The 25,723-nt window shown below is 43.8% G+C and overlaps 3 protein-coding genes across 7 annotated transcripts in view; 2 read left to right on the top strand and 1 right to left on the bottom strand.

Annotated features, from left to right (window-relative positions):
* Positions 1 to 8,638, top strand: part of PLEKHA2 (pleckstrin homology domain containing A2) — a 59,410-nt gene extending 50,772 nt beyond the window's left edge. For all 5 annotated transcript variants that reach the window (XM_026508300.4, XM_044387489.3, XM_044387490.3 and 2 more), the window contains 2 exons: positions 4,258 to 4,335; positions 4,778 to 8,638. In XM_026508300.4, the coding sequence (XP_026364085.2) occupies positions 4,258 to 4,335; positions 4,778 to 5,140 (441 nt within the window). In that variant the 3' untranslated portion in view covers positions 5,141 to 8,638. The remainder of the gene's footprint in view (positions 1 to 4,257; positions 4,336 to 4,777) is intronic.
* A 266-nt stretch (positions 8,639 to 8,904) lies between these two features.
* Positions 8,905 to 21,636, top strand: HTRA4 (HtrA serine peptidase 4). Its single transcript, XM_026508302.4, has 9 exons — positions 8,905 to 9,491; positions 9,907 to 10,006; positions 10,769 to 10,973; positions 12,077 to 12,271; positions 12,697 to 12,729; positions 14,293 to 14,407; positions 14,821 to 14,875; positions 15,295 to 15,390; positions 18,560 to 21,636. The coding sequence occupies exons 1-9, from the start codon at positions 9,014 to 9,016 to the stop codon at positions 18,723 to 18,725; spliced, it is 1,443 nt and encodes a 480-aa protein (XP_026364087.1). The 5' UTR covers positions 8,905 to 9,013; the 3' UTR covers positions 18,726 to 21,636.
* TM2D2 (TM2 domain containing 2) lies at positions 18,962 to 25,682 on the bottom strand. The gene is made up of 4 exons (XM_026508304.4): positions 25,319 to 25,682; positions 24,425 to 24,512; positions 22,463 to 22,578; positions 18,962 to 21,504 (listed from the first exon to the last, which is right to left on the bottom strand). Exons 1-4 carry the CDS (start codon positions 25,543 to 25,545, stop codon positions 21,291 to 21,293), a joined length of 645 nt encoding a protein of 214 aa, XP_026364089.1. The 5' UTR covers positions 25,546 to 25,682; the 3' UTR covers positions 18,962 to 21,290.
* Between the last annotated feature and the right edge of the window lie 41 nt (positions 25,683 to 25,723).

Here is a 25,723-nt window from a genome sequence, read left to right as displayed (position 1 = left end):
TTTGGAATACAAGGCATGCGGGGTTCGCCATTTCCCTATTTCCTGGTCATAGAAGGTCAGGGGTTATTAGGTTGGAGGATTTAGTTATGCCAGATGAGAAATGTAGTGCAGGCTGGTTTGGGTAACTTGGCATAAGCCCAGTTGTCAGAACTAGGGGGCTATGTCAGGATAATAGTAGTAGTAAGAGGGCTCCAATGTGAATTGCAGAGTGTTGGGCTAGAACTCTTTGGATACTTACTGTTTTAATTTAGACTATAGGGTGAATGACATCACTTAGAACTATGTAGCACACAGCCTAGGCAATCGGATGTGGCTGGGCTGTGTCTAAAGACGGGACTGGGTCCTGGGGAGAGGGCAGGGATTATTAGCGGTTGGGAAGGGGGGGCAGTGCAGAGGTGGGGAGTAGAATGGGAAAGGAACATCCTACAAATATTGGACAGCTGCAGCAGAAGCCACCCCGGTAGGTACTGGAGGCCTGTTACTGATGACCTCTGGAATTCTCTGCTTCAAATCCTTGCATCTGTTACGGTACTGGGTTCATAGCAGGTGCTCAGTAAAAAAGCTCATTGGACTATAACAAATTTCAGGCTGCCGTGATTCCTTTTTTAATACCCTTTGTTCCTCTCACCTCAAAAACTGTTCTCAAGGACAGAAACCCTACTTTTTCTTTCCAACCAAGCACCAGAAACAAATGCCCACACTTAAGCACAGCAGGAAGAGATGAATGTATGAGCGTGACACTTCCCTTTTTGTTCTACTGAATTTTAAACATCTTTTAGACTTTTCATGATTCATCATAGGGTGTGTGGACTCAGCGCTGTTTTTTACCTCTGGTTCACCTTTGTGATGTTGTTTTTAAGATATTTTTGGGTTTTTGATGAGAGCTAAGCACAGGCTTTCCCATTAGAGATAAACATACACATACACCATATATTTGCATACAGTTTTTAAGGTTTCACTGAATTTTTGTTGCCAGTGAACCCCAGTTCTAAAACTACTAATAGAGATTATAATTATGATCTCAATAAAGTGATAGTCTCTTTCTTCTCATCCTTGTCACATCTGCTTTTCTATTTGAATAATATTTTATTTTATTATTATTTTTTAAGTAGTCCACGCCCAGTGTGGAGCCCAACGCAGGGCTTGAACTCACGACCGTGAGATCAAGACCTGAGCTGAGATCGAGTCAGATGCTTTACCAACTGAGCCACCCATGTACCCCTGAATAATATTTAAAAATAACATTTGTTAAACATGAAAATAATGCTTACTAATGTTTATTATTACTATCCTCCCGGCTGGGTTCACTCTATAGGTTATCTGACAGAAAATGTCCTTAAGCAGGATTAGAGAATTGGAGAAAAAATATAGTTAGCAAACACTTTCCATCTTTATTAATTACTAAATGTTTTAAGACAGAGATTTAATTTTTTTGCCCATCATAAGCAAAGACTTAAAAATTATAATACTTTATAAAAATTATAATACAAGTGTGTACATAAAAATAATATATTGGTGGCAAATGAAATCTATATTGTTGGCCAGAAGTCTCTCTGGCCAGACGTAACCAGAGCCTTCAAAGAATGCATATTCTTTAGTAATTTTCCCAGGAGCTGAAGAATTGTAAGAATGAAAAAAAGCTTTTTGCACAAAGGTGTGAATAGCAGCATTACGTATATGAGAGGGGAACTGGAAACAATTTAAATGTGTTTTAGAGGATTTTGATTCTTGTGTCTGACTCCCCAGATGTTAAGTCAGTTGGTACGTAGTTTTCTCTTACTCAGTGGCTCCTTGCTAGATGGAGGTTGGGGTGAAGACTGCTGGGCTTTTGGTGTGGTAGGTTCCTGGAGAGACGTACGAGGGTGTTGGTGGGGTCTCGAAGGACGGTCAGATAGGTGGCCTGTGGCTCGTGGAGCAACATTTGACGTGGGGGGTGCTCTGTTGTGCTTGGGTGGTGGAAGGGGTAGAAGTCACTTACTAGCCCTGGAAACTGTCGTCATGGGGATTGTGCAGTCTGTTTCATGTGTCTGTTTCTGTCTGTTTGTGTTTCATGAAAATGCTGGACCTCCTGTATGATGTGGGAGACATTTGCCTCTCCCTCAGCTGCCATCTCCATCTCTCCTGGTCTTCTGACATTTCCCCCTATCAAATCATCTGTCCCTCTAGAAGGAAAGTCTCTGGGAAATGCTTTTCTACTAGTGGACAGTTTAATGACCTCCATCTCATTCAACTCAAAGTAGCCAAATAGGTTATCTTATTTGATTTGGACGGTTTGATCCTTAGGCAGGAAGGATCTGCAGTTTGAGTATGAGGAAACTGAGAAAAAAAATCTCAGGGAGAGGCCAGTTAACATACATCTATCTATCTATCTATCTATCTATCTATTCAATATATATATTGATATATATATATATATATATATATAGTGTTGGATATATATATATATATAGTGTTGGATATATATATATATATATATATATATATAGTGTTGGATATATATATAATCACTGTATATATATAGTGTTGGAATTTAAGGCTTCATTCGTGTCCCTCATGTAATAATAATAATAACAACAATAACTAATACTTCAGAAGTCCTTTCTGTTCAAACTGCTTTACCTAAGTAAGTTCATTGCATTTTCCCAGTGGTTCTACTTGTGGAACAGGCTAGCCCTGAGATTAGTAAAATAGCTTTTGGAAGAATCTTGGACAGCTCGTCCTGTAAACCAACCACCAGGTTGTCACACAACTAGGGAAAGCCCAGGGGAGAGAGAATACAGGTAAATTTGCATCTCTAGCATGTGAGAGAGGCGTTCACCTTGTTTCAATACCTGCTTAACCCAGTGTGCCAGGATGTGAAACTGTTTCTTTTCTTTTTTTTTTTTAAAAAAGATTCCATTTATTTATTTATTTGAGAGAGAGAGACAGAGCGAGCGTGTGTGCGTGCATGCACGAGCAGGGGGAGGGGCAGAGGCAGAGGGAGAAGCAGCCTCCCCTGCTGAGCAGTGGACATGGGGCTCGATCCCAGGACCCTTAGATTATGACCTGAGCAGAAAGCAGATGCTTAACCGACTGAGCCACCCAGGCGCCCCTGAAACCATTTCTTTTCTAAGTATCTTCCGCACACACCTAACTAATGAGGGTTTGGGGTGACAGAAAGGGATAAGAATGCCAGTTTGAGGATTTTAAAAAAACAGTTATTTTATCCTGATACAATACAACGTGAAAGAATCCTTTGGGGGAAGGGGAAAGCAAGGGGCCTATGTGGAGAATTTTGTGGGCTGGAGTGTGTCATTTACATATACCTTTTATAGGCACACAGGTGCACACTTGTGATTTTGGGTAGGACTGTTAAGGGAAGGCAAAGGGAGCAGAGAGAGATTAACAAATGGAAATTTCTGGAGGTCAGGGATTTGGTGCCAGGTCCCTTGGCCTGGCACCTGATGCCACATGTAAGACTGAGGAGGGCCACAGCAAACATTTGCTAGGTTCACTTTAACTCAACCCCTGTAAAGCTGGAAGGCCCTGAGAATTCGGAGAGCCCCACCTGCCGCTGCTTGGCCATTTGATTTTCCTTCCTTTCTTCATAGAGCCACTGCTGCCCCCTTCTGGGGTTGGTAGGTATTTCTGGGCAGCACACTTTTTAATGGGCTCAGCAGTGTCCTACACGTTGGTAAGCTTGGTGCTCCGAGTCTACCAACTCTCCAGGCCTGGATGGAGTCCGGACAGACCCAGGTCACTTGTGCTCTGAGGGAAGCCTTGTTCCTGGAGATAATATGTATCTTGGAGGATTTGCAGAGTATTTGGCTTTAGCGGGGCTGGAGTTGAAAAAGGGATTACTCTGTTTGGATAGCTGTGGTAGAAAGATGCCTACGTTGGGAGTCAAGAGAACTGGAATCCAGGCCAACCTTGAGCGTTGAGCTTGGGCTTTCTGGGCCTCATTTCCCTTTTCTGTAAAATGGGAGGCTAGGCCAGGCCAGTTGTGTTCCGGAGAGGGTGAGGGGCTTTAGCTGGGATGGCCTTGGCCTCACTGCCGGGCAGCTCCACTTGGAGCGGTTTTATTTATGGGGAGTCGAAGATGAGTTTGCAGGAAACAAATGTCGTCAAAAGTCTGAGAGCCACTGCACTACGTGATCTCTGGGATCTGTCCAGGTCTAATGGTGTGATTTTATGAACTTAGAATTGAATCACAGACTTGAGAGCTGAAGTCATGGTGCCAAACACTGATTGCTCCATACGTGCTGCGGTGTTTTGCAGGCGGACAGTCCGGAAGACATGCACAGCTGGATCAAGGAGATCGGGGCCGCCGTCCAGGCCCTCAAGTGCCACCCCAGAGTAAGTCACTTCCTTTCAGGTCCATGGTCACTGTCAACTTGGCGATGAAGTCTCTTTGGGTGGGCAGGTTTTATGTGGTGAAGCAGCCAAGTGGTCTGTCCCTGGAGGCAGGTGAAGCCTCAGGCTGTCATGTGTGTTTTCTCTTTCTACTGATTTAGGTACAAAGTTTTATTTTTTGTTTTTTTTGGTTGTTGGAAAGAGGTGAGGCAGGGTTGGGTAAAGAGACGGAGTCTGTGATGTGCTCTGCACGTCTCCCTGCATAGGCAGACCTCGACGCATCTGGGGTGAATTCTGTTGGTCATACTTGATTTCCGCAGACAAGTGCCTTGGGACCTCTGAGGTGGTGATCCTGGGAGGGTGTTCTTCCTGGGACTTTGGGATAAACATTGTCAGGAAAGGCCTTATTTTCCTTTGGTTTTTTTCTTCCCTTGTATTTTTGTAGGATATGTCCTTTTCTAGATCCATCTCTTTGACTCGCTCTGGAAGCTCCAGCCTCTCAGGGGGGCCCAACTCTGTCCTGTGCAGGGGGCGGCTACCTGTGGAAGAGAAAAAAGCTCTCTGCAAAGCCCCCTCTGTGGCTTCCTCCTGGCAACCCTGGACCCCAGTCCCCCAGGCTGGGGACAAGCTGCTTCCAGCTGAAGAGACTCCCGGGGACTCTTTGTTCATGCCTCGACTTGGGGAGAGCAGTACTTCTGGGGTGCTGCCCAGCTCCCGGATAAGGCACAGGTCGGAGCCCCAGCACCCCAAGGAGAAACCATTTCTGTTCAGCCTTGATGACGAGACCATACGGACTTCTGATGTGTGATAGGGCACAGTGCCCTGGGAGGGGGGAGGACTCAAGAAAAGGAGGCCATGACTCAGTTTCCCTACGTTTTGGATGACCGTCAGAGACCCTTTGGCACTCATATTCCTGTGGATGCTCTGTGGGAGGGGCCCATCCAGCCGGCCTGTTTGGTGTTTTTTTTTTTTTTTTTTCAATATCAATGCAGTGTATTTAACTTGGAAACTCACTACGTTAGACCTGTAGGCACACTCAGTGGAGAGCAGGTTGCCTCTGCTTTGACTGCCTTAAGGTTTTCTTGGTGAGAGGAGGTTGGGAGTGCAATTTCATCCCTAACCAAGTTTTATTTCCTTGTCCTAGTTGTAGTTTCTTCCTTTATGGTCCAGGCCAGGCACAGAATCTTGGGCCAGTCATCTGGTTTATCCAATTCCTATTTATTGGCTGAGGTCTGACTGTAAAGTAGGAAGGTGGTAACTAACCCAGCTGTTTTGCCTGGGATACATTCTGAAGAGAGGTGTTCAAATCTGGGGGCTGGCAGGTAGCTCTCAAAATGTCTAGGAGGCTAGATCCTCCCAGGGGACCTCCATAGGGGAATAAGGATCTCTTGTAAGGTATGGGGAAACATTCAACCTCAGTGTATTAGCCAATTTTGGGAATTATTCTGTTCTTGTCTATGACCCCAAATAATGTCAACGTGAGTGATAGACCTGCCCACCCAGTTTCTGTGTCAGGCCCTGGGGATGGGTTTATCAGTGTTAAAAGTTATGACTGTTGAGAATAGAGCAGACATTTCCATTGCTATGGTGTTATTTGGAAGTTCAGAGGGTTGATAAGTGTAGGATAATTCCCCTGTGTGAGAGATCAGATCTCTATTTTAGAGTGTTAGAATTGCTTTAGAGCAGGGGCTGGGAAAAGACGGACATCCAGATAAACTTCATCCAGATTAACCTTTCTGATCCGTGTTTTCCAGACAGAAGAAAAGGTCAATTTTAGCACAGATTTCTTGAATCCTTACTTCATAGCTCTCTTCAATGGGCTGATATTAGTCTGATTTTAAGTGCTGTATATTATATGCCCTGGCAGATTTGCTTTCTTTCTACTTTTTCTGTTGCCCTTTGAATGAAGCCTTGTGGTATTTGCATGATCGAACCTTATAACCTGATAAGGTTCCATGTACTTAACAGTGAAGAGATACAAGGATAGTCCTGAGAGGTATTTATATTTTTAATAAAATAGAAACTCTGCATAGTAACATTGATTTAGAGGCTCTGCATTGCTGACTAGAGATTTCCCAAGTAGAAGAGCATAGGTTGCATTTCCCACCCAGATTCTTCGGTGTACCTTCTTTCATTTGACAAGAAGGGTCCCTGGGAGAATTTGTCCAACTTATGTGGTGAGCTGCTAACTTATCAGGGTTCCCTAAAGGGAGAGAAAAACTAATTTCTGTCTATGGCTTTTTTCAGCTAGATCAGTTAATTACCTTTAAATTAGAGGAAGATACCGAGAGATGCATTTTTACCTAAGTCCATCCCTTCCCCTTCCTTATGTCCAGATCTAATACAGAGGCAGAAACGTGTCATCGGAAATCCTTAGGGGCTTGAGGGGAATCTGTGTTCCTTCCAGGCAGTGTGATTCCCTTGAAGTCTATGTCATGTTGAGAACTTTTCTTGACTGCACTGCATTGGAGCTATTCTTTACTTAAATTGTTTGGCCTAGTGGGCCTGGTAGAAAAAAAGACATCTGGTACTGGATAACTCTCTCTCTCTCTCTCTCCTCTGTTTTGCAGCCTCTTGTAGACTGTTGTCCTCAGAAATCAGTGGTCCGGGAGTTATTTAGGAGTGACTGAGGTTACAGCTTCAAGTAGCCTGAGAAGTAGTCATTTCAGGTCCTTAAAGCTCCTTGTCTCTGGTTTCATCTTCAGATTTTCCTCAAGAAAATGCTTTGGCCAGGTCAAAGAAAGTACACAATAAGTGATATTGCACTAACAAAAATAAGTTAGGAAATTTTGAGATCCCTTTAAACATTCCCTTACTCATGCAAGCTGTCATTTTTCGTGTTTAAGCTGTGAAAATGCACCCATTTCTCTTTTGTTAAATAAACTCTCTGCTAGAATACTACTGCTAAATTAATTGGCTGTTAGAGTAAGCTAATATGTTTCTTATTTCAGTAGGCTCTATTTTAAGAATGTGTTAAATTAAACATACTTATACATCTAGATTATATTATTATGATAGAGAAAAACAAGGACTCTAGTTGGCATATACTTGGGAGTACCAAGTGGGAACATTGTTAATGTAGTTCCAATGCCAGATAAATAGAATTATCTCCAGCGAGTCTATAAGGATCCTCATTCCCAAACCTTATTTCAGAATTCTTTTTGTGTCCATATTTCTTACCTTCTGGCCAATTTCACATCACAACTTTTTAATGTCACTACATATGTGAGCCAAAGATAGTGCATATATAGTCAAAAGCATTTGGTTTTAAGTGTATATGCAACCAGATGGAAAAAAACAGGGCAGGATGCAGTACAGGTTAGTAGTTAAATGTATAGGCTCTGGAATAAATCTGAGTTAAGAAAAAAAAAAAAAAAAAAAGGAACCAAAAACGTACTGCATTTTCTTTGTGGAATAAAAACCCTCTTGAATTGTGCTGTTTTCATAAGACTATTGAAGTGGCCTTGACCCAGTTTGTGTAACAGTATTACAGGTGGTCTTCTCTATAATTGAACTATTTACCATCCACTATTCTTGAGAGCTTAAGGATTTGCTTACTCAAGGTCAGTTGGTGGTTGGTAAACATTGTTTGACCTTTTGCATCCTGTGAGACACCATAAAGCTACTAAGGTGTAGAGACGAGACTCAGGTCAAAATATTGGAGGTTATACATTTATTTCTGAATAGAATGCTGAGCTCACTCACATGAGAAAGAACAGAGGTAAGGTCCAGCTTTGTAGTTCATATGAAGCAAAAGGGTTTTTTTTTTTTTTTTCCCTTGCTGAATATAACTGTGCTCTCATATGGGCTCAAAGGACCTAAATAGATTCAGTAGTTGAGCGGTGGAATTTGATGTTTGTTTTCACTGTTGACCAGTAACACCATTTTGGAAATTGAGTTTCCCAAATGAGCTTTGTTTGTAAACTTTGAACATGTCAAAAATGGACAGTTTAGTAAATCCTTTCTACCAACATCACTTTTTTTTTCTTACTCCTTTTTTCTCTATGTTATTGCCTGCAGCAGTTACAGTCACTCATGCTAAGTAGAATTTGAATAAAGCTAATATTAGCAAAAATATACTGTTTGACCTCTTTCCCCACTGCTTATGAAGGTGTGGCATGATTTTGTGTTTTGAACCAGTATGTTTCAGCTGTGAAATGCACTCACTGTAAGCACTGAGCTTGAGTGCATGGAAACTGTTATGCTTCTCATTTTATGTGATCTCCTAATTGGTATGTAGCAAAATATAATTTTCTAAAACTGTTTTGTTGCTTGTTTTGTAATAAAACCATGTGAAATACTGAAATATGGCGTGTGTTTTCCTAACGCTGACCTTCTGTCCGTGGGTGGGTGATCTCTCTTGTCAGTCTGCCCCATTATTGGTTTTCTGGGCTTCCTGAGGAAGGTGCCTGCACAGGGCAAGGCTGGAGACCTCTCTTCGTTGCGTGGGGGTGGACTTGGTCCTGGGGCGGGGACGGGTGGTGGAGGATGTGTGCCTGTGCGCGCGCGTGTGTGTGTGTGTGTGTGTGTGTGTGTGTGTGTATGTGTGTAGAGGTCTGCCAGGCTCTGCCCCTTAAAGCCCAGGGGGTTGACGGAGGCGGCACCCTGGCCGGGAGAAAGTGTTGCTCATTTTAGCGGTTGGGTCCAAAGTAATTGGAGAGTGAAGAAGGAAGGGGGCAGGATGACTAGACCTCTGCTGCGGCCGGCTGTGCTGGGACAACTCCTCCTGCTGTGGCTGCTGCTCCCGCTGCCTGTGCCCAGAGTCAAGGCCAGGAGGTCCAGGGCTCTGCTGCCCTGTCCCGCGGTCTGCGAGCCCACGCGCTGCCCCCCGCTGCCCACCTGCTCGGCTGGGTCGACGCCAGTGCTCGATCGCTGCCGCTGCTGCCGCGTTTGCGCGGCGGCCGAGGGCGAGGCCTGCGGCGGGGCGCGGGGCCGGCGATGCGCCCCGGGGCTGCAGTGCCGCGCGCCGCTTAGCGCCCCGCGCGTCGGCGGCGCCCGAGTCGGCACGTGCGGCTGCCCGGCGGCGGGGGCGGCGGTGTGCGGCAGCGACGGGCGCACCTATCCCAGCCTGTGCGCTCTGCGCGCCGAGAACCGCGCCGCGCGCGTCCGAGGCGCGCTCCCGGCCGTGCCGGTGCTGAAGGGCGACTGCGCGGGTCGAGGTGAGCGCTGGGCGCGCGCGCTCCGGTTACTCGCAACTCCCCCAGGCAGCGCGCCCCAGTCGCGCGGTTCGCCGCCGTCTCTTCCCGCCTTTGCCTCCGGATTCAACTCCTTGTTCCCAGTTTTCTTTCCTTCTTAGGTGTCTCCTTACCACTTCCCATGCGGTTTCTCCCCAGGCCTGTTGAATGCCGTCTTCCCTTTTTTTCTCTCTTTCTTTTCCACCTGGGACGACAAGTCTGGTTCCCCCAAGGCGTATCCCTGTGGGGTGGCAGTGAATACGAAGGGGAGACCGAAGAGAGGAAGGGGAGGGAGAGGAGAGAGGAGGAGAAGAGAGATCGGGAGAATTGGGGTATGACACCTGATGCGGCCAGGCAGCGGGGCGCCTACCGCCCCCAAGAATGGAGCATTTCTTCACAGGGACCAGGAGTGTGGGCCGACTCAGAAGCAAGTACAACTTCATCGCGGAGGTGGTGGAGAAGGTGGCGCCGTCTGTGGTTCACTTGCAGCTGTTCCGCAGGTAAAGGAGGCAGGAGGAGGCCGCCAGCTACCCTGGCGGACTGTTTCTGAGCGCCTGCCCGCTCCGGGAACCAGAGCTACCGCTTTCCAGGCATCATTTAGTCGTTAAGACCCGCTGTGAGGAAATCGCGGCTCATACAGGTTGAATAATCTGTTCGGGGTGGTTTAGCCAAAGAGCGGAAGCGTAGGGATTGTGGCTTCCATATCTGGCCTGCTCCTCTGCACGTCGGTGTCTGGGGTTTCTCTCTCTCATCTCCCACGGACAAAATTGAAGGTCAGATGTAAGAGCTAGAAGGCATCCTGATGGTGATCTTGCTCAGGCTCCTCGTTTGCCTGGAAGGAAATCCTATGTCACGAGACCAGTTAGTAGTGGAACCTAAGCCGGAACCAGACTTCGACTCCCGCCCTGCCTGGGTCCTCAGTAACGTGGCACCAGGTACACGTTTGCGCGCAGTAGTAGGATTAGGTTAGGCCTCTCTGAAGCAGAGGGTTGCTCTGACCAGCGCTGAAGAAGGAGGGGAGAGGTCGTCCCTGGAAAAGGAGAGTTGGAATCAGCTCTCAGTCGTGTTCCTAAGAGATGGCCAGGGCACTGAACATGCAGAGTCCTGTTATACATGGAGAGAGGGAAAACACAGACGGGATAGTAAAATGTGAAAACTGTGGTGGAGGTATATTTGATAAATGAGAGGTTCCATGTTCCCAAACTGTGATGGATCCCCTGAGTTTCCTGCCCTCTGCTTATGCTGTTGTCTTGCTGGGACAGGTCACCTCTTAGCGGCAAGGATATTCCTGCATCCAGTGGCTCTGGGTTCATAGTGTCTGAGGATGGGCTCATTGTTACCAATGCCCATGTCCTCACCAACCAGCAGCGGATCCAGGTGGAGCTCCAGAATGGGGTCCAGTATGAGGCCACTGTCAAGGACATTGACCATAAATTGGATCTTGCACTGATTAAGATTGAACCAAATGTGAGTATGCAAGGGCCAAATCAGTCTGTACATCTGGGGATTTCCATCAATTTGCTGATATTTTCCTCTCCACCCCATTCCCACACCACATCTTTTTTACCTGGTATATGATCTTTTCTAGGGTCCTTTTTCTCTGTTTTTCACTTTTATTTTCTTCTGTGCCCATCTGTATAGCCCTAACAATTTCTGTTAACTATCCAGCCTCCTTTACCTCCTTCTTCAACAGATGCTGCTTCTGGGAAACTCATTTCTCTGCTTGCCTTACAATACTAGGAATGATTGCAGTGGATTCAGAGCTGCCGAGGAACGAGGAACGCTCTGAGGTCCTTGCTACACAAAGGCTAGTCTGCACGTCAGCAGCGTTGACATTATCTGAGAAAGATTTCTTTAAAAATACAGGATCTCAGATCCCACCCAGGTCTACTGAGTCAGAATTTGCATTTTAATAAGATCCCCAGGTGATTCGTGTGCACATTAAAATTTGAGAAGCACTGTTCTGGGTGATCTCCTTTCTGTTTGTGGTTTAATTTTGACTATAAAATTTTGAGCTGGGGCGGGGGCTGCCTGGGTGGCTCAGTCTTTAAACATCTGCCTTCGGCTTAGGTCATGATCTCAGGGTCCTGGGGTGGAGCCCACGTCGGGCTCCCTGCTCAGTGGGGAGTCTGCTTCTTTTTCTGCCCCCCCCCCCCCCGCTTGCTGTCTCTCACTCTCTCTTTCCCTCTCTCTCAAGTAAATAAATTAAAAAATCTTAAAAAAGTAAAATTTTGAGCTGGTATAGTGCTAAGTAAGTTGCTAATGTCAGTGTATGTTCATCAATGACTTCACTGGTCCTTTAGTTACAGTAATTTCTACAAAGCAATAATTTTAGATTTTAGAGATCATCCTGGTCATCTCACCAAGTGAGAGGTTGGTGGTTGCTGGAATTTGAGAAAGAAGCATCAGGCACTTGTAGAACCTATGTGAGTGGTGAGGGATTCTTGGATTGTAAGTACCCAAATGATAGAGACCATGTCATATGTGTGTTGTACACAAATACTGGTTGATTCTATTCTTGATTTGTTCTTCACCTCTCTGTCCTTCCCACCCCTCCTGGCTGTGTGCAGACTGACCTTCCTGTATTGCTGCTGGGAAGGTCCTCTGACCTGCGGGCTGGAGAATTTGTGGTGGCCTTGGGCAGCCCGTTTTCTCTGCAGAACACAGTGACCGCAGGAATTGTCAGCAGTACACAGCGAGGGGGCAGAGAGCTGGGGCTGAAGGATTCAGACATGGACTATATCCAGACGGATGCCATAATTAATGTAAGTCAGTTGGGAGGGTCATCCTCAGCCCACAAGGTACTGGCAAGACAGTGAGAAGAAGATGTCAGGCCTTCTTTTTTCCTTTGGCCTGTTGGGGCTGTCCAGAGTTCAGTCAGATCCTCACCGGAGGGATGGAATGCCATGTTATTAGAGTTCAGTTGATGTGATCGTCGACATCCACGATATTGGGCAGTCTCTTAGGGTCTGTCATAGAGGTCACCCCTGCTGTAGAAGGTGGGGGGTCCTTTTGCTGTTGTCTTTTACCTGCACTGACTTCAGTGTTGGTGATGACGGGGGCACGGCTTTGCCTGCCTGAGGGGAACGGGGACTCACCAGAGCAGGCTGCTTTTGGTAAACCTCTTTGGGAGCTACGTATAAATGACAAGCAGAAAAGCACTGATGACTTTTTCGAATTCTGTCTTCAGCACGGCAATTCTGGGGGCCCTCTGGTGAACTTGGTAAGTGGCCACTTTCCTTGCTGTTTCATGTCTCTTCCAAACTTGGCAAGACTGACGATGCAGAGTAGGGTGTCACTCTTGTGTAGAGATTTGCGGTAGGATGCTTTTCTATTATTGCATCTCAAGTGAATGGTTAGCAAAGATTTAAGATCTCTGGTGGATTTACCATCCTTTATCACATGGCACGTGAGCTCATCCAGCTGAGGGTGCCAGGGTTGACTTCCGCTTATTGACATCTCTTTGCCATGCTTTCTGTTTTCATCGTGTAGTTAACAAAAGCCTGGGGACTAAACTAAAATATATGTCAGATGATCGACTGTGCTACGTAATGTCTCCCTTGAAGACTGCCTGCTGTTGCATGTGAAGAACTGTCCCTCCTCCCAAAATGCTAACCCCATGACGTGGTCTGTTTGGGTTTTTAGTCCTGACAGAGAAGAGCCACAGTGAGAATCCATCACTCTGTCATGTATTTAATCCTTAAATGTGATTCAGCATCTCTCCTGGAAATGTGAGAGTGTCTAGTTCAAATACCTGTGAAAACATAAGAAAGTGCAATGCTGTTTGACACACAGTCTGATCATGCAGAGTCCCTTTGGGCTGCTTGTTTTTGGTTCTTTACACATTACACTTGCTTTTTGGAGGAGGAACTATATGTGAAATTACTGAGCACTCATTTACTCACAGTAATGTTACTCATGTAATTTTCTCGTGCCTGCTTTCTCTAGTAGACAATGAGTTTACTAGGGGCACCTGCGGGGCTCAGTCGGTTGTGTCTGTCTTCAGCTCAGGTCATGAGCCCAGGGTCCTGGGATCAAGCCCCTCGTTGGGCTCCCTGATTGGTGGGGAGTCTGCTTCTCCCTCTCTCTCTGTGTGTGCTCACGCTCTCTATCTCTCACTCTCTCTCAAATAAATAAAATTTAAAAAAAGACAATGACTTTACTAGAGCTGGGGTGACATGCAGATTGTCAGGCCACACTCCAGACCTACGAGTTATGATACGTATTTTAATATGAGAAGTCTCTTTTGTACCCTTCCCATTACCCAACAAAGGCTAAAGGGTGATGAAGTGCATGAAGAGGAAAGTGTTTCCCATTTCATAGCTTTGGCCTCATAGAGCTTTGTTCTCTGAGGTCCATTAGCTAATTCTGAAGAGTTCCATTGAAGTGTTGCTGAAAACCCAACAGCTTTTTGCCTTTTCCATGTTTATTTTTAGTGTCATTTGAGGAGAAAAGGCAAGTACTCCTTGGCCTCTTATCTGTGTCAAAATACAAACTGTGGTTCACTTTTAAAATCATTTGACGAAGGAAAAAATGAACTCAGGACTTAAAAAAAAAAAAAAGTCCTCAGCAGGGATTTGTGCATGGGTAGGCTCCCCCCACTTTCCTACCACAGTGTGTGTCCTGTAAGGTAACATCCACTGCTCTGTGTGGAAGTTCCCTTTCCTCTAGCCTCTCTGTGCTCTGACCCTCAGTGACTAGCATCACTCCCTCCTCTGCTGGTCCTGGTTTTGTACTGATCAGTTTGCATGACCTGGCGACTGAATGATGTCTCCTCCCTTGCCAGGATGGTGATGTGATTGGCATAAATACGTTGAAGGTGACCGCGGGAATCTCCTTCGCAATTCCCTCAGATCGAATTCGACAGTTCTTGGCAGAATTCCATGAGCGCCGGTTGAAAGGTAAGGGGAGTTAGGACTTTTTCTTCTCCTCTTTGTGGTGTTTTTCAGGAGTCCTCCATCTGTTCTGGGGACCGCCATTTGGATTCTGTAGAATACTGAGTCACTGGTAGCCAGCTCTTATCATGGTGGTTTGGGTGGCAATATGGGGGAACTAGGCACTAAGCCAGGCATGTGGTGTACCCAGAAGTATGTGAATTATGGCAGAAAGGAAACCCATGGGCTGGAGATGGGAGGTGGATGGGAGGAGTGTCTGTGCTAGTGCCAAAAGTTCTCTGAAGCACGTTTTCATGGCTGACAGCCTGAAAGGGCAGTTACAATAATAGTAAGGATGTTCCGTGACTTGCTGTCTTTTAAGCTCTGCCAAAAGGAAAGCAGTTTTGTTGTTAGTAACACCCTATAACTTTCCTTTCCAGGAAAGTCTCTTTCACAGAAGTATCTCGGTCTGCGAATGCTGCCTCTCACTATGAAGTAAGCATGGGTTTCAATGTGTCTGGGTTGTTTCTCAGAAGCCAAAGGCATAGCTGGATGGTCTTAACGGGAATGTAGAGCATGTGGACTACAGCCGGCTACTTTTGTGGGTGTAGCGCCCCGTTGTCACAGGGCAGGTCTCTGTGCTTCGCCTGCATCAGTATTTGTGGTACACATGGTAGCTTCTTTCACTGTGGCTATATTTTATCATGTCCGGTGGTTCCGGGCTTTGGTAGAGAACCGGGCCACCCCCAAGGAGGAACAACTGTGACCGGCTTGATGGAATCTTCACTGGCCTCCTGGGACCTTGGGTAGAACACATAAGAGTACCTGTTGAGTTGGAGGCTTTGATCAGGGCTCAGGTGAGGAATTCATTGTGCTTCTTAACCTTCTGGGAAAACATTTCTCACTTTTCTTAGCCTTCTTCAAGAGATGAAAAGGCAAGATCCCGATTTCCCTGATGTGAGTGCTGGGGTTTTTGTGTATGAGGTGATTCAAGGAACGGCTGCTGAAAGGTAAGAGCTCAGGCCTTGGCCCAGCTAGCATGCCATGGTAAATGTGTGTCAGCTCGAGATGTGCACCGTTCAATACAGTGGCCCTACCCACACACGGCTGTTGAACACTGAGATGGGGCAGGTGTGACTGAGGAACTGAATCTTATTTAATTTTAATTTATTTAAGTAAAAAAAACCCCACAAACCAGAGACAACCAATATAAAAGATTTTTCCATTACACATACCTTTTGTTTTAGAAGAACTGCCTTTAACTTTAATCACTGCATGTGTAAAATATTGTAGAGTAGCACAATAGGCGTGTGTTGTTTCTAGTGGATTTCAAAGACAGATGAAACAGTCTAAAATACCTATTAATAATTTAAAAAATTATGTGTTCAAACGATAATACGTATATTGACTGAAATAGGTATGTTATTAAAATGAGTTTCATCTAGTTTTAAAAGATTTCTAAAAATTAAAGTTTTTAAAAATGTGGCTACCAGAAAATTTAAAATTTAAAATTACGTGCACGGCCTGTCTTACATTTCTATTGGACAGTGCTGAATTAGACTTGTGTACTTGTGTTTGGGAAGGGGATGGCTTTTTGGTAGCTCGAGAATTCATGATGAGTTAATAGCATAAGTTTAAATTAATTTTGCTAGGAATTCCTGAATCTACCTTTGATAACTTAGTTATTAAGAATAGGAAGATTTTAGAGGGCTAAAAGTTTAAGAACATATTTTAGGTACTTTAAGCACTTTTTCCTTTGTACTCTGGAAGACCATATCGGAGGCCAGCACCAAATGAGTGAATGTTAAAAAAGCAACAAACAGCTCATCAAAGAAGCGCTCCAGCTGATTTTACTCTTGTTTTTAAATATTTATACTAACTACTGAGGGAAGAGGTGGCTTGTCCTGCAGTTATTCTCCTGGGTCCCTCTCGTATACTTCTTCAGTATACCTCTCTCACTACTTTTGTTTCTCAAGAGCTCAATTATCTTTTTATATTATGGCAACTCTTTTGGTAGGGGGAAGAAACCATAGGGTACTAACTGTTAATAGCTAAATGTTAGGTCTCATGTTACTAAATTTGGCTTGTCATAGGCTTTTCTCGACTTTCTTGCTTCCTGCCCTCCCCCAACTCCTTTATTTTTATCTTTTGGTTCAAGGCCAAAGCTATTTCTTTCAGTTCTCCTAGTCCTTGCTACTCAAAATGCGGCCTGTAGATGAGAAGCACTGGCATCACCTGGGCTGTTTTTTTTTAGAAATGCAGAATGAAGGGCGCCTGGGTGGCTCAGCTGGTTGAGTCTCGGACTCTTGATTAGGCTCAGGTCATGGTCTCGGGTTTGTGAGATCCAGACTGTCATCAGGGTCTGCACTTGTGCAGAGTCTGCTTCTCTCTCTCTCAGCCCCTCCCCCAGCTCGCACGTGCTCTGTCTCTCATATAAATCTTAAAAAAAAAGAAAAAAAAGAAAAAAAAGGCAGAATGACAGGCCCCACCACTGAATCATAATCTGGATTTTAAACAAGATCTCCAGGTGACTTGGATGAACATTAAAGTGTGGGACTACTGCTTGCTTGAAGTCACTGATTAGCCAGAAATCTATTACTTCTGGCTTCATCCACTTAAATCTAATAATAATAACAATTACAGTAAGAACAGCTGGCACTTATTAACCACTTACTATATGTCAGGCATCACTTCAAGTTTTTTAAATACTTTTTTGAGCCCCCCGTCTTATGATATAGGCATTATTTTATAGAAACAGCAGCTGTGCTACAGAGAGGTAATTAACTTGAGAGGTACATAGAAGTAGAGAGCAGGGATGTGGAATCTAGCTTAACTCCTGGATATCCTGTTTTGTAGCTGCTGCTTTTGTTTCTAAGAGGCAGAGTGCAAAGCAGGAAGATGGGTTTTCACCTTTGAAAGACCCAGGATCAAATCCTAGTTTCGTCCCTTCCAAGCTGTGGGATACGGGTTAGGTTATTTATCCTAGCTGAGACTCGCTCCCTCATTCTGGTGCGTAGTTTACACTCAGTAATAACTGGCGGGTTTCCTTCTCTTTTTCTACTCACAGAACTGCAGTGGATTAAGTTTCTTCTTTGTGCACTGTCCCAGTCATCCTCCTGAGCTGTCCTTGTTCTGAAGGTTTTCCATGCTTTTAGCTTTGCCCTCAAACTTCTCTTCACATCCTCTTGCTTTAAATTTCTATTTAAAAGAAAATTCCACATATCTTGGTAATCCTCCCACATCCTTCCTTTGGCTTCCCATTTCTTTAAAATGGTGTCTCCTTGAATCATTTAATTTGATGCCCCTCTTCAGCCCATTATTGACTTTAAGAGAAATCATCAGCATGACTATGTATTTATTGGAGTGTTTCATATTTGGGGGTGCTTTTGTTTCTCAAATATATATTCTGTGTGAAGCAAAGATATTGGAGACAGAATATAATCACAACTTTGGGGGAAAGGAGCCTAGAACCAGAGCCTTAAATATTTAGACTTGGAAGGGTGACTGGTTTTTGACTTACTGGAAGCAGAGCTATCATGCTGTCGATGGAGATGGGGCAAATAATTGTGTTGTTAAAACCACTGATCAGAGTACAACTGTGTGGGGAAAAATATTGCTTGTGTTCTTCCTCATCTTTGGTGGTAAGACCAGGAGTGTGCTTGAGGCTTACAGAGGTCAGAGACTGATAAAAACCCAAAGCTAAATTCCCTGTTCCCAACCAAATCCAATATATTGGAGGAGTAAACTTTTCACATGATCCTGTTAGAAGACTGATTTTATAAATGTAAATAGGATTGTTGTCCCCAGGTGATTTCCCAGCATATCTTGTAAGAGCCCTCATATCTGAAAGGACTAAGGCTATTTCTGGTTTCCTGGTTTGTATATTTAATGACAGCAAAATAAGGGCGCCCGGGTGGCTCATTCGTTACACGTCTGCTTTCGGCTCAGGTTATGATCCCAGGGTCCTGGGATGGAGTCCCCGCATTGGGCTCCCTGCTCAGTGGAGAGTCTGCTTCTCTCTCTGCCTCTCCCTCTGCTTGTGATCTCTTTCTCAAATAAATAAATAAAATCTTAAAAAAAAATGACAGCAAAATTGTGCCATAAGAGACAGACATTAAATTCTAGATGGGCACAAGTAAAACTTAGAGTTTCATTGTCCTTTTTTCCCCCTTCCCCCAGCTCTGGGTTGAGAGACCACGATGTAATTGTCAGCATAAATGGGCAACCTGTTACCACCACAACCGATGTTATTGAAGCTGTTAAGGACAATGATTCCCTTTCCATCATGGTTCTTCGAGGAAGTCAAATTTTGATTCTGACAGTCACACCTGAAATAATCAATTAAGTATCTTGCTTTAAAGAGAAATCATCTAACAAAACCAAAGCTATATTACCTGGTTTGTATTGAAGATGTACCAAACATGGCAAGTTTTAGGGTCTCTTTCTTTCTTAAGAAAAATGAATGCTTTAAAACATACAGATATACACATATACACACACACTTAGGGACCAGTAGATTGGGGTGCTCTACTGTTGCTAAGAAGCCTTACCAAAGCGAGTGAAGGACATGGTGCCAGGAAGTCTGGGAAGCTGATAACATTTTATTTCAACACAGGAAACAACTGAAAAACAAGCAGTTTCTAATTTAACCTTGACAGAAGGACACTTGTGGATTTTAAAACTTCTCTATAGCCACAAACTGGATATAACACAAGCGTGTACACACACACACACACACACACACACACACGAACAGACCTACCAAATATGAAGAAACAACCTGAATCCAGAATGCAAAGGAAATAGAATTTTTCGTAACCCTGCCTTTCTCAATCAGTTTTTCAGGTTGTACCACGTTTGGCCAGGGTTCGTAGATGAGGACGATGAACATCATTTGTAAGTCAAATTCAAACTGACAACCGCAGATTGTCACAGAGAAAGATGAGATTCTCAGGACCACCCTGGCAGTGGTCTCCAAAAGCTTTCTGACTGGGAGAGGGCTTCTTCTATAGGACAGATCCTTCAATAACTTACAGACTTTGACCTTTTCATCCAAGCTCATCCTCCTGGCAACATTAGTGATTTTGAGTCTGAAAGCTGCCAAAGTGTTGGTGTTTTTAAAGAAAATAGCTTTTGATGGGGTTTGTGAATATCCTGAAGGAGATTTTTTGAAAAGTGTGAGATGAGGCAGGATTTATGGCTTAGAGTAGTATCTTATTTTCTTTGGTAAGATTTTAATTTGTTTTCCAGATTTCTCTTACAAGTTAGGATTTTTTTTTTTTTTTAATATGGCATCTCCTTAAATTCTATGCAAAATTTTGTTTATGTGCATTTTTTCCTGGGGAGGGGGTCCAGTTTCTTCACGACCTCCAACAATTTAAAAAATGCTATATAGTTACAGTATAGACATATGAATAAGAATCTACCAATTATTACTGTTACAAACAAGGTTAAGGTCAATGTGGTACAGAATTTTCAAGACAGAATAATCTGTTTTAGTTTTTACACATTCGCCAACCATTTAATAATATAAGAACAGTGTTCATTTTCATCAGGGATAATAAAGCTGAAACTTTTAGAAAAGCTGCTTCATAATGATAGCATATCCAGTGTTATTTTAACTGTGATTCTTGGTTCTCTAAGTCAATGATTAGGAGACTACGTTTTGAGTAGTTCTACCTTGATTGTTTCTAGAATTTATCCTGAATATCGGGCTCCTAGTTCAACTTGTCTGCAAAGTCCTCCTTTTACTTCATATTTAAAAGTTCTTTTCAACTTAAATTGCAAAGGATGGGAACTAAGTTTCTCAGAACTTATAATTCAGAACATTTCCTCTTATTCCCAGTGATTTGGGAATGCAAAAGCTCGGCCATCTCTTTTTCCTGACAACGGACTCTGGTAGCCCACAGCGATAGCTTCTGGCACCATGCCTATTTTGACGGAATGTGTTCTTTTTGCCCCCATAAATCACCTCCCAACTCCACCCAATACTCAGTAATTCTGTCCTTTAAGTAAGAATCTGTTTGTTTTTTTCCCCCCAAAGGTATAAGGCTTTTCACCTTATCTAAAATAAATGTGAAGAATAGCTTTCTAGTTAGTTAGTTGTAGGAGATATTTTTTACTAGCCTACAACATAGCTCTCTAAACTCATAAATAACTAATTTTTAGATAGGATAGCCAAGAGGATAGCTTAATCCAGATATATTTGATTATTGTTGGGCTTTCAAAATATAATTGAAATGAAGACTTTATTGTACTGCATATACTGCCTCTGGAGCATAATAATGATGTAACAATAGGGTTTATTAGTAGAGTGGTTCATTTCAAATGCCTAGCTTTTAGCAAAATATACAGAATTTTGAGTCTCACTCTACCTACTGAAAATACCAAACAGTATTCCAGGTTGGCAAAATTTATTCCGCAATTTAAATTCAGAAAGTCAGAATTTCAGTGTGTATTAAAATCCATGGCCATTTTACTTGGGCTGAAGATTTTCACTGGTTCAGCTTCAGATCTCCTCTGCACGAAGATTCAAGGTCACAAAAGGCACCCAAAAATATTCACTTTGCTCATCTTGTTGGGTTCACTTGCTCCAAAGTATTGAAGATACAGCAATGTACAGAAATATAGTATGGAAACCCCTTTGCAACTTATAAGTTAGTCACTATCGTTTATATTTTGTATGGGAGGCAAGGTACACACTTGATTCCCAAACACTGTTTGCTTGTCATTTCTAGTCTGCAAGGTAAAATCTGGGTTGCAAACCCAGAGTCCAAAGAATCCTTCCTAACCATACCCATTCCCTCCAAAGAGGAAAAGTCATGGTCAGGTCTGATATTAAGGAAGAGTTTTGAGCCTGTAGAGATGAATTCAGAAGACATGCCTCTCTGGGCCATGACAACAGCTCTTTTTAGTAAACAGTGCACCAATTGCTGCCATCGCTTGGCATCAGCCCTCCAGTAATAAGCAAAATAAGGTCAACAAACCACCAAATCCCAAGTCCTCCAAGTGTCAACAGCTTCCCTACTGCTGTGCCAGTGTGTCCCAGACAGAAACGGTCCACTCCGAAACATCCCAGGAAGAAGGAGTACAGTAAAGTGGTTATGAAGTAGTGTCCTGTATATCTAGACAGAAGGAATGAGAAGGAAGATGTTTACCGCATGAAAATTAAAACTTATTGATTAATGAATTTAACATAAGCGAAAAGATGGTGCAGCAGTCCCTCTGTGGCCTTTTATCCTCCCCAAAAAAGAAAACCTCTAGTTGGCCTAGGCTCTCAAAAGAGTACTACCCAGGACATAAAGGAACGAATACTGAGTTGGATTGGACAAGAAATAATCAAGCACATTTGCTCTGTAGGCATCCTGGGAGAAGTAGAGTCTGGGCCTGCATCCCTCCCTGACTCAGGCTCCTTTCCTGAGGCTGCACTTCTGAATGCAGTTCTCTAAGGAAATGCTGTCGTCTCTCCTCAGATGAACACTCATCTCCGTATACCCTTCTTTTGTGGCAATTAAAAATAAGGTTTCTTCAATAAGGACTTGGGTCTTACATACTACGATAACACTCAATTGCAGTTGCTCTAATATCATCACTAAACACCACAGACTCTCCACTAGCAAATGATATAAATACATTCTGTGCCTTTCAGCAAAATTTACAGAAATGACCCTAATTCTTTAAGATATTATCTTCCAGGACAGAGATCCACACTTTCCATAATAAAACCTTTATTCCTCAAATATTAAGGCTATTTTCACAGGATTTATGCCTATCATAGGAATTTTGGAGCTAGATGGTCCAAACTCTGGTCCAACTCCTTTATTTTGTAGGTGAAGACAGAGTCTCTGGGCTTCCACAGACACTTAGCTAGTTGATGAAAGAGACATTCAGAACTTATGGCCTCTGGTCTCATAACAGTGTCCTTTCTGTTTATAACCACATCGCCCCTGTCCTTGGATTATGCACAGTAATCATGTTGCCCCTTTAACACTAAAGGTAAAAGAAAAAGTCACATCACGAGATGACAAGGAAAATAGCTCTACCTATCCAAGTACCAACTACTCCATTCAAAGTAACACTTACTTTATACAAGGTTTATTCTCCCGTAGGAAGGTCCTAGGACTGGCACACTCAATCCCATCGAGGGCCCGGCACTGGACAGATGTGTGTTCCACGTCACTGTAGGCCTGCCCACCGAACTGTGGCATAACAACCAAAACAAAACAAACAACCCAAACTTACCAAAGCAAGTTACACAAAATAGATCTTCATATTCATTAATAAGTGGTGACTCAGGACAATAATCATACTAAAGTTGGGGTAAAGCTGTGTTCAAGAGCAAGGAATTTAGTAATTCAAGTGATTTTAAATTATTCCACCCTAACTATGTTGTTTTAAATAAACTCCTTTTTTTTCTTTTTTGTGACTAGCTTCTTTAATATAGTGAAAAAATTTATAATCAGCTTCATTAAATGCCATTTAGAATAGATGGACACAAAGTTTTAATTATCCTATATTTACAGGAAAGACAGCACATAGAGCATTTGGAAATGGGTATTTAAAAACTCAATGTGTATTAGAGGTCTGTTTTATATATATTATAAATGAACATAATTAGGAAAAGACCTCAGAATTATCATCTGACTCAGAACTTTTTTTAGGTTGTGAATGTGTGATTATCAGATATCTATAGTACATTTTTGTATACGTTTATATTTCAGCAAAAAAATTTCAGAACAGAACCTCTTAGCATTTATGTACCTGAATTCTAGCAGAGAAAGCACAGCTGTACATTCTCCACTGGCACCTTAGTAAGTACTTCACTATTATTTTCATTGGTGCATTCCTCAAAGGGAAGGGAGTTGGAAATCATACCTTCCCTGGGATTCAGGTGCCTGAGTACTGGTCCTCTAGGACTTCTGGGGAAATTCGCAGTTTGAGTGCCCTGACAGGATCAACTCAGTTTTTAATTATAATGGGCAAAAGTAGGGGCACCTGGGTAGCTCATTTGGTTGAGCAGCTGACTCTTGATTTCGGCTCAGGTCCTGTGTCAGGGTCATGGGATCGAGCCCTGTGTCCAGGCTCCGCGCTCACTAGGGAGTCTGCTTGAGATTCTCTCCCTCTCCCTCTGCCTACTTCTCCCCCTGCTCTTGCTCTCTCTCCCTCTCAAATGAATACATAAATCTTTAAAAAAAATAAAATGGGCAAAAGTAAGTGATCTCTATACAATGCCAGCTCAAACCTTCAAAACCTTCATTGATAATTATCAACAGAAGAAAATCTCATTGTACTGAAAATATTTCTTTACGTAAGACTGCAGTAAGAGTTGCTTTTTGGGTCTTATTACTTTCAGGTTTATTCCTGTCTCTGATTTAGTACAGACCATGTCTTCCCATAACTCTCTTATACCCGACTGAATCTTGACTTGCATTATGCAGCATCAGGAGGAGGTACATGAACTTCACTGGTTTTGGGGAGACTAACTAGGTTGTTATTAATGGAACTGAATGGCTTCTTTCCACCCCAAGAGGCCATTGTCACCAAAGGCTTCTCCTTGAATACTATAACCTCCTACAAGGGCAGCTACTGATAGACCCCATGTATTTCCTAAGGACATGGTAGAAACTGCTTGTCTCGTGAAAAGGAAGATCACTGGCAAAAGGAGCTTTGCCCCAAATGCATGTGTAACAAAGATACAGCCTAATCCATTATTAGTTTTAAAAAGTGCATAAGCCTTTCTTTTGTTCTTTTAGGAAAGTGCACGCTTGAAGGATAATGAAGAGGTGACATAATAGCTTTAAATCAGTCAATCTCAGCCCAGAGAGCCAAAGACAGGTTGGTCTGTGCACACGCTGCTTCTTCCTGAGGAAACGAAATGTCTTGTGAACGTCACTGACGCTAGCCATGCTAGAAACTTCCAGTAAGTCACTCTAATGAAGTCTACAAAAAGGTAACTTCATACCCCATATACTTTTTTGTAACAGCATTTAGCCAGTCCTATTTCTCTATGCAAAGGTTTGCTTACAAAACAAAATAAAAACCCACCTTGAGACAACCATAACCGAGTTCCTGGGATGCAGTTGCATTTCCAACATGATCCACTGGGTCGTCACATTCTATAAATTCATCAGGTCTGTAAATCACAAGTAAGATCACGACCATCATTCTCATATGGTTTTTGCAAATGGCTGTTTACATGTATATAATCAAAACAGGCAAGAGACATTTCTTCAAGTTTTCTAGGGTTTAATTCTGACTGTTCCCCAAGGCAAGAGCTTCTGTCAGATTGAAGAACAGCAAGCAGGTCAAACAGCCATCCATCCAAATGATTCTTTTATTGGGGAAGGGGAGTGTTTCTGGTCCTATTTCTACATGGATTCTACTTCTCCCATGGCTTTCTCTCTTTCCAAGCAAAGAGCCACAAGGCAATGGGAGCAAAATTGAAGCCAAAGGATTCCCAGTTCTCTTTGCATTTCCCAAACGCCTTTTCTCATTGACTAAAAAGAGACGTTAAAAATGACTTGGTTCTGCAACGGTTAGGATATTGCTTTTTTAGAAGAAAGTGCCTTGTAGGCAAGGACAAGTAATGTACTCCATTTGTGCCTCATTACTAGCACCTACGATGGATTCTCCTTCGTTAAAGGGAGCAGGATAGAGAAGGCACAACCTCGTACCCTTCTTCCGGAGACTATATGATGTCACTCCTCCCTAGTTCTCCTCTTTCGGGATCCCAAAGGATCTGCCACCGACACACAAGGTTTTCCCCTGCATGGGTGAGAGGAGTGAGACCTGTCATGAAATTTACATTCCGCGTGTTGACTATCAGGTTCTCAGGTGGAGAGGGTCTGAAAAAAAAAAAGCAACCTCCCTTCCCCCACCCCAACACCCATATATCCCCGGCCCCATCTCCATCTCCGCCTCGATGACTGGGTAGCTTACAAGTAAGAGCAAAGGATGACTGGAGAATGGGGGTCGCCATATTCCCAGCTCGGAGCGCCGGCAGAGCCCTCTGGGTGGGCGGCGCCAGCGGATGTGAGCTCCGGCTCGGCGGTAGCGTTGTGCGAGTGGCTCCGTGAGACACAGTGCAGCAGAAGTAGATTCCCCAGCAGCAAAGCCGCTTGGCCGCACAGAAGTAAGTAACTCACCGGGCAACCACCCAGCACCATCTTCCCGGGCCCAGTGGCTGAGACCCGACCTCAACCACAAACCCGGGCCCGCACATCCGACCCCAGCAAGCCCTGTTTGGTCAGGCCTCTCCGAGGAGCCTCACTCCTCGCCACCAAGCAGCCAATGGGCGTGCAGCTCGACGCTCCGCCCAACGCTCTCAAACCAATCAGAAAAGGC

This window comes from Ursus arctos, unplaced genomic scaffold (assembly GCF_023065955.2).
Source record: "Ursus arctos isolate Adak ecotype North America unplaced genomic scaffold, UrsArc2.0 scaffold_27, whole genome shotgun sequence".
Taxonomy (NCBI): domain Eukaryota; kingdom Metazoa; phylum Chordata; class Mammalia; order Carnivora; family Ursidae; genus Ursus; species Ursus arctos.
Note: the sequence above shows the minus strand (reverse complement) of the source record. Positions and strands in the feature narration are given on the sequence as shown.

Coding starts and splice junctions, on each gene's coding strand:
- HTRA4 (XM_026508302.4), top strand. CDS start 9,014: ATGACTAGACCTCTGCTGCGGCCGGCTGTGCTGGGACAACTCCTCCTG. Junction 12,272..12,696: donor AGACGGATGCCATAATTAAT/GTAAGTCAGTTG, acceptor TTCTGTCTTCAG/CACGGCAATTCTGGGGGCCC. Junction 12,730..14,292: donor GGGGCCCTCTGGTGAACTTG/GTAAGTGGCCAC, acceptor CTCCCTTGCCAG/GATGGTGATGTGATTGGCAT.
- TM2D2 (XM_026508304.4), bottom strand. CDS start 25,545: ATGGTGCTGGGTGGTTGCCCGGTGAGTTACTTACTTCTGTGCGGCCAA. Junction 24,513..25,318: donor GTCATCCTTTGCTCTTACTT/GTAAGCTACCCA, acceptor TGTGATTTACAG/ACCTGATGAATTTATAGAAT. Junction 22,579..24,424: donor TCGGTTATGGTTGTCTCAAG/GTGGGTTTTTAT, acceptor GTTATGCCACAG/TTCGGTGGGCAGGCCTACAG.